Raw genomic sequence first — 8365 nt, 5'->3', positions numbered from 1 at the left:
GGGGGCCGCATCATCCGCGGGCTGTAGGCGCAGCTCTTGCGGTGACGCTCGCTCGAGCAGTGGCTGGGTCTGGCTGCCTTAAAGGCAGGATCTTCCAACGAGGAAAGTTCGGATTCAGACGCTGGTATAATTTCAATATTGTGAAAGTGTGTAGCTGTTTATAAGTTGCGCCTTTCAACATAGCGTTATTTCAGGAGCTGGACTTGATGATGCTCGTGGGTCTCTTCCGACTCTGGATATTCGGTGATTCATTAAAACACTGAGAGTGCCCCATGTCAGCACATGGTCACTGGCATTTGGGTGTTTTGTAAAACTGCTTGAGAGAAGGCAGCCTGGCTGCAGCTCCACGAAGGCTTTGCTGTTCCCTTCCAGTCGCTGACAATAGCTACAGTTAATGCTCCACGAACAATTTTGCTCATAACAGCAGGGGTAGTTCTGTCAGGCTGATTTTAAGCTGAGTGCGTGGCTGATCTGCAGCTCTTTTCCAGCGCTTGTTTTGAGAGGCTGTTGCTTTTGACCAAAGGTTTTCCACATCCTCACAGTTGAGAGGGATGCAACATGTAGTTGGCCTGGTGGCTGACTGGTTTGCAAACCCAGGAGCATGTCTTTACTCCCTCTTTTTCTGTTCTTAAGAGTAAGGAGATAGGCTTTGGCATGGGATCTTAACTCATCCTCAATGCCTGGAAGAAGCTAGAAATGCAAAGCAATGGGTTGTATGGAAAGCTGAGCTGTGCTGCAGTTTCTTGTTGCCAGCTGCTTATTGCTGGTGCCTCATTGAGAGACTGGTGAGTGTAGACTGGAAGAGGCCTCCGTTATCCGATTACGTTTGTTGTAATGTAGCAGGCATTAAATAATCATATTAATTAATTTGTTCTGCTTTCTTGAAAGCCATTACAGTGTTGCTTCTGCTGGAAATGCTCTTTGAAGTGGTAGACTTAGGTGGCTGGAGAACATGAAGAGCGCTCAGGCTTCAGTAATCCTGCTTCTTTATAATTTTAGACTGTAATTAAATTGATAAGCAATTGGGAGTTGGCTAGTTACACACAGCACAAAAATGTTCACTTGCTTTTCTTGTTTGGAGCTTGTTTGTTTACTCACATAATCCCCTGGAAAAGCAATCAAAATTCCTTTCCCAGGTGGGATGGCACTTGTGGGTTTTGTCATAGGGTTGTCCTGGCTTGAGCCTCCTACAAGAGCGGTCATGAATCTCCTTGCATGTCTGAGCTGGCAGAGTATAGGTGTGACTTTGAAGACCCAGGAGTTAGAAAAACATTCCACCATTTGTTATCTTTCCAAGCTGGAACACTTTGCTACTAATTAAAAGACAGCTTACTGAAGGGGAAGAAAAACACACAGTAAAAGTGGCTTCATCCTGGCTCAAAACTGAACAAGGGTAGAACAAAATTGTTGAGGCAAAGCAATCAATGTTTCAAAGTGATTTTTAGGGCAAGGAGGAGACTTGATTAGGGTTATTTCAAGGGGATTGACTTCCACCTCTGGAATCCACTGGTGGATTTGGTGTAGGGATTGAGATAATTTCAGAAAGCTTGATGGTTAACATTAAGGATTTAAGAATAAAGGGGGACAAAAATACGCTGTGCTTATCAGTTGCTCTTGTTGCTCTTACTGCTCATGTCCAAGTAATTGCCTTGGATACAAGGCTCAACATTTCTATTGTAAGGGGGGAGAGGGTTGATGTCGTAATTCCAATAAGCAACAAAATTGATGCTTAGGTATTAAATCAACCATGATTGTCCTTGTGAGCCAGGATCAAAGATTGCACTGAGAACTTGAAAAGCAGGATAATATGGACTGTGGATTATGGTTTTGGACATCAAAAATATTTTTTCTGTCTGTTAATGCATCAATTTTTCTTTCTTTGTTTGCTGTAGGTCACTCATATTTCCTCTTCTGATCCGGGAAGGAAAACCAACACCATTTCTTACTTTTGTGCTAGCACTTCTGTTCTGTGTTTGCAATGGATACTTGCAAGGCCGAAGCTTAAGCAACTATGCAAAATACCCTTCGGGCTGGTTAAAACATCCATGTTTTATTACAGGTGAGCTAAAACATGTTTCTAGAGTGTTGTCTTCACAGCTTTTTATTTTTCATTATAATTTTGTAGTAGGCCCATGTTACATCTTTCCTCATAGTTAATTCTCTCTTTTGCTGTAGTTTGGAAGCCTTTCAACCCTTTGTATTTTAGAACTAGGAAATTACACTTTTTCCGACAATGTAAATGCTAGATCAGCTGACTGTCATCCCTGTTCTTTAACACCAAAATAAATGTGGATTATGTTGGTTTTTTTTCAGTATGGGAACTTGAGGCTCTAAATGGAAGCAGCAGCATACAGATTTAGAACAAACAAAGCTGATTTTCCACATGACGTGTTGATTTAGCTGATATATCTTGTTTTTTGATGTTGTGGGTATTAAAGATTTGTGTGTGGTCAAAGAGAAGTGACTAAATTCAAGAGGTAAACAACCAATAATGGTAGCTGCTAAATGCCAAGATACAACTTCTAATGCCAAAAGTCCATGGCATTAGGATATTTACATGTGCATCCACGCACATGCACCAGCCCACCCACCCTCATAACAGCAGTGGCCTTTAGCAAAGAACAAAACTGGCCCATGAGGAGGAGGGTGAAGTGGTTGATCATTCATTCACCTCTATCAGGAAGTGAGGTTACATTTATACTTGAAGCTACGCATATGATTAAATGCCTAAGATGTTTAGTGGTCAAGTGTTGTCTTTGCCCTATTTTTTCTTTCCTAGGCATCTACTTTTGCCTGCTGTCAAAAATACTGTATAATTTTCCACAGAAATCTTTGCAGAAAGATCTTTTGATCTGAAGTTAAACCAGGATATTCTGCCTTGTCAGCCAAAGGCAGAATACTGGGCTGTGTGGATCCTTGATCTGACCCAGTGCCATCCTTCTTGTTGTTCTGGAATCAGAACAAGTTAGTGTTTCTCCCAGATTTCTTGAGCCCTTTACAGCAAGAATAAGCAGTTTTCATCTTTATTACAGATTGCAGATGACAATAGAGAACCACTGTGCTAACTGCTATCGTGACTAAAAGATTGAAAAAATTTACATTGAAATAAATTCTTGCCAAGATTAGGAGGCAGTAGTGCTTGTGGTCTAAAAATTGAGAAATTGAGGCACAAAGGGAGTGACTTCTGTGGATGTCAGGCACTTCCATATTCTTGAAATTCTCTTGGTACTTCTGAAATTCCAGTCTCCTTAAACTTGGATCCAACAAGACACTGATTAGAAGATCTATTGATCAAAACTGTTGAAGACTGATGCAATATAGACTTTGTTTCCAATGCCCTACCTTAATACCTTAATTAAAGGGTATTGGAATACAGTGCTATAAACAAATCACGAGTCAGGAGCCATCAATCATTTCTTCCTTACTGAAAGGTCTTAAAAAATTAAAGTAGTAAGACACTTGCTCAGGTTTTCTTGTGGTTGGTTCTGTTTCAAGGGTTTCTAAAAGATATATCTGTATAAATGATAATAGTTAGGTTCATTTTCCTTCAGGTCTGAATACTTCTGTAGTTTGGTCTGAGTTTATTTTCGTGTTTTGTTTTTTGAGGTTTTTTGTTGGTGTTTGGTTTGGTTTTTTTTTCCCCCTCAGATAATATGCTTCCGTATATTTATTTCTGGTACTGCTAAGCATAAGCAAAGTGTTGCTTTCATGACTATTATAAGTAAAAATACTGCTTTAAAAAGTTACCCCGAAAACTAAGATTCCTGGTATAGCAACTATTTTAATAGTGTCACTTGCTGGCCGTTTTGAGAGTGTTACAATAAGTCTTTAGATAAACTTTGGCATGACTATAAAGCAGCCAAACCTAAGACTTCTTGCTTCTTTGATTGCTGTAACTAGAATATCTTTCAGGATTTTTCATTTTGTTTTGTAATGCACATAAACATAATCAGAATATAGGGCATATTTATAACTGCTATTTGGTATTCATTCCAGCTAGATACCTCCAAATATCTGTAGTTCATGCTTGGTCAGTTCAAATGCAGAAGTGCTATAACTGGACTATTATGTTGTGGTTCTTCAAAAACATCTGGCCATGTCTGGAAGCCTCTGTTTAAAATTGCAAAAAAAAATAATAATAAAATTCAGCAGAAGATTAAAAATATAACATTAGCAAGGAAGCATTTTTGCTGAGGGACAAGACATTTCTTCGGTCAACGTGAAACTACATGTGGAAGAGAAATAACAGAAAGCTACAGGTAGCAGCTAAACAAGGTTCAGTAGTTGGGAGCTAAAAGGAGATAAGTTTGTCACAAAGACAAATTTGGAGAAGTGAGGTTAAGTAACCATCATGGGATGTTTCAAAAAACTGATGTGTTCTCTGTGAAGCCTTAGTATACAGATTGACTGCTGGCTTTCAGATGTTAAGGAGCTAATTTTAGGAAAGCAGTAGCTTATAACATGAGCAATTGATTTGGAGCAGCAATGCAGTTTTGATGTGGTTCCCTCATGGTTTCTCTGGACTGTTTTTGTTTAGTTCAGAGCAGTGAACTCACTGGTTTTCCGAGGAACTGTTCTGCTTCAGATACAGGACAACACTTGATAAATCCATGAACTTGAAAAACAAGGTGGGGTTAGTTTCATAATCTTTCAGCATGTATGTTACACGTGTGCCAATTAAGAGCTTGTGAATTTAGCAAGAATACCCATGATACCCTGAAGTGGTGAATGCCACAAACAAGGGCATATGCACCTGTGTGTTTCATGCTTGTGTTCTCTCTAATTTGTCTGCACTTTCTGTTGGAACTCCTTTCTTCCTTTGCTTGCTTTAGCCCTATCAAACCCTTTGCAGTATGCTGTATGTCTTTTCTTACTCCTTTAAGTCCCCATTCAACTACTCCCTTCTCATCTTGGCTAACCGAATGGGCCACCTCTCCCCAGAACAACCCTACAGGGCACAGATCTGCACTACCAGCAGGTGCTGCTGGTTCTCTCCAGCACAAGGTGGGGGCTCCCAGAAGCAAACAGCCTCTCATGGGAGGCAAAGGGGGAACTGCCAGTGATCTGCTTTCTGCTCTGCCTGCAGACTACTTTTCATTAGGGGGAGGAGAAGGAGGTGTGGAGGTAGGGGGGCAAGCTGGGGAGAGCATCCTCGGGCATGGGGGAGAAGGTGGCTGCCTGAGCACTGCCTCATGTAAGACCCTACTATTTGTTGTCCTTGGCTTGTTTTATTTGGTTATTGTGGTCAGATTTTTTTTCTTTTCTCTTTTATGGGTGGTGTTGTTTTTTAAATAAGGGACTTAAACAGCATGGTGACCCACCACCCCCAGCATCCTCCTCAGCCCTGGGCAACTGGGAACTTGATCCAGTAGTGCCTGCCAGGGCAGCACTCCTTCCCCATCTGCACAGTGCACATGGCAGGACCAGCACTGGAGCACCACGGGGGCTCAGCAGGTGGTAGTGGGGCAGCTGCCTGCTCTGTAGTCCTCCCCACCTGCCTTGCACCCTGCCTGCACGATAGCTGGCTTCACTTATGCCAGCCAAAATCTTAATTTCTTGTATTTCATGTTTGATTTATTTGCCTTTATCTCATTGTTGCCTTTACCTCATAATTACTTTTAATATTATCTCCTGGCATTGCATTGCCGTTATTTTAATATTGGCATTTCATGTTTGATGTAGTTGCCCTTATCTCACTGTTGCCTTTATCTAACCATTAATTTAAATATTACTTTATTAATGAATCACTGGAAACAAATGTGGAGCAAGGTATACATCTCTGATGACCAAGCACAACGAGGGCATATGATTAATCAGCTTGCACATGTTGCAAATGGTGTTTTCTCATATATTGGATCACAAAAAAATCATACTGCTTGGCTGCTACTTGTGAGATGGATGTGACCAGCAGCTGCTTTCCACACACACACCCTGTGCCTGGAGCTTATCCCCCCACTGCTTCCCCCTAATCTCCCAGGCAGGGCAGGAATGAGCTCACTTGTGGTCTTTCCTCTGTCTCCCATGTGAGACCCCTCAGGGCCCCTGCTGATGTTCAAGGGATTTGCAGACCTCATAGTGTGTGGGAAGGACCCACATCATCTGTTGGTAACATAGAGTTGTCCTGTGTAGAACGGCCTGTGGAGAGGTGTCCTAGACCCAATGGCTAACCCTTCTACACATTAAAACTTTTCTTCACAGCAGCTCTGCAAAGCAGAGCAGTACCTGCAACTCAGAAGGTGCCAGTGGTGGAACATCAGCAACTAGTCTGGGTGAAGCTTTTTATCTGCCAGTCAGACAGCCAAGCACACATGCTACCTCTGTGCTCTACACAAAACAGACATGAATAGAGCATGTGCATTGTCCATATCTGGATATCATCTTGTGACCAAGGGATTGTGCGTTAGTATCTCTCCTGATATCTATATGCATTTGGATGCTCCAAATGATCTTGTCCCTTCTTGGAAAGATAAACTATGCGGTCTGAGATGAGGCACTGGTTCACTTGAAGTGTCTACCAGGTACTTTCAGTGCAGCTGTAGAAACTGGCCTCCTGCTGTTTCTGTACAGCATATTGCACTGCATATTCTTGAAGCCAGAGTGAGGAGGGTGAGCCAGACATTAGTTACCTTATCATATAACCTGCAGAACAGAAATAGGTCTTTTTGCATGAGATTCTATATGGGTAAGGGTGAAGAGGGCACTGGTGCAACAACACACATGCTCTTCTGTTGCACTAGGTTGGTAATATAGACCTAGTTACTGTCCTCCTTATGGAAGTATTCTCTTAGTAGACCTTAGTCTCCACGTTTGCCTTGATGAAGAAGAAAAGCCTCTTAAGTTTAATAATCTTATGAAGTCATCTATCTTACATGGTGCATACTGTAGTTCAGAAAATCCAGATGTTTATACATCTGCATTTGCCGTAGGTGGAAGCCAAGTCATGCAGATGGTAGTGCATACCCAGCTCATGGCTTTCTAGAGGGCAGTCCTAGGACTCGGCCATGGTCAGCATCTGAAGATGAGGACAGTACCCACAGAATGCAGGTCCAGGGAAGGTGGTTATGAAGCACTTCCTGGGAAAACAGAACTTCAAGTTGAAGAGGAGTGCTGTGAAGAGAGCCTATGTTCATCAGCTTGTTGTCTATGAATAGTGTCTATTTCAGGTGTTGTTCTGCTGGCCTGTGATCCTTCTCCAGGCCCAGCGTATCTATTACTGGCACTGGCCTCAAAGTGGTGGCAGTTGGATGGATTGAGGATCCCCTCCCCTCACAACTGTAATTTAAAGCTCCCTTTCTAGATTGGCAAACCTATGGCCAAAGATGCTCTCCCACTTCTCTTAGAGGTGAACTTCATCAGCCTCTAGGAGACCAGGTTTCTCAAAGCTAGTTCCATGATGCAAGTAGATGAAGACCTGGCTGTGGCACCACTCCTGTAACCAATTACTGGTTTGCTCAATTCCATTTGCTTTTTCAAGCCTCTTCCCTTTCGCTGGGAGCACTGATGAAAAGGCTGTCTGCAGAGAATCAAACTAATCTCCCATAGTAAGTGGGATCTCTTAAAGCAAGCTCCAGTCTTTTTGCATTATCTGAAGAGTTCTTAGTACTTCATATACTAATTTACAAACAGATACCAATACAGAATACACAGATAACATTCTCCAAAATAATGGTGGCTTTTCAGAGAAATCAAAGGGTCTCTAATTTCATCTCCTGAGGAAGAAATCTGCTATTCTTCCTAGAATTGATGCTAACTTTCAGTATAGGTTGTTCCTCATGCTAATACAGAAGTAAGTTAGTATAAATATTGCTTACATTTAAGTAGAAGTAATCTGTGTACTTCTTAGGAAATTTATTTTGAAATTATTGTCTATATAGAGATAATGACTTTCGTTTTATGAGTAACATCCCTTGTTTCCCAAAGTAGTCTCTATCTTCTCTGACAGTTAGCATATTGATACATAATTACTAATGCTAAGAGAAACAAACTCTTTTTATTGCTGGACGCAGTGGGGATTCAATATTCTCTGGATAGAGATCTGTTTTGAAGGAAAAAAGTTAAAATTATCTGTTTTCCTAAAAGTAGAATTCAACAGCATTTGAATAAGTCACACTGTTTTTGAATGTTGTCATTATATTAATTGGTCTGTAAATTCCTCATTGCATTGATCTAATCTGTCTCATGATGATATAATTACATTGTATCTGTGGTTGAAAGGGTTATGGTAGAATTTTACTACAGAATACACTTATGACATCTACACACCTTGCTAATGGAAATTACTGCACTGTGCTGCATGATAAACAGCTTAAGAAACATGCTTGTTCACTGGACTAAATTCTGCTACTGGTGTAAGTAGAATGTGACA

At 41.3% G+C, this 8365-nt stretch overlaps 1 protein-coding gene across 1 annotated transcript in view; it reads left to right on the top strand.

Moving 5' to 3' along the window:
• The first annotated feature begins 696 nt into the window (after positions 1-696).
• Positions 697-8365, top strand: part of SRD5A1 (steroid-5-alpha-reductase, alpha polypeptide 1 (3-oxo-5 alpha-steroid delta 4-dehydrogenase alpha 1)) — a 14690-nt gene continuing 7021 nt past the window's right edge. Inside the window, exons 1-2 of the mRNA XM_010008361.1 lie at positions 697-785; positions 1893-2059. Of these exons, the coding sequence (XP_010006663.1) occupies positions 697-785; positions 1893-2059 (256 nt within the window). The remainder of the gene's footprint in view (positions 786-1892; positions 2060-8365) is intronic.

The sequence above is a fragment of the Chaetura pelagica genome, unplaced genomic scaffold (genome assembly GCF_000747805.2).
Source record: "Chaetura pelagica isolate M959 unplaced genomic scaffold, ChaPel_1.0 scaffold71, whole genome shotgun sequence".
Taxonomy (NCBI): domain Eukaryota; kingdom Metazoa; phylum Chordata; class Aves; order Apodiformes; family Apodidae; genus Chaetura; species Chaetura pelagica.
Note: the sequence above shows the minus strand (reverse complement) of the source record. Positions and strands in the feature narration are given on the sequence as shown.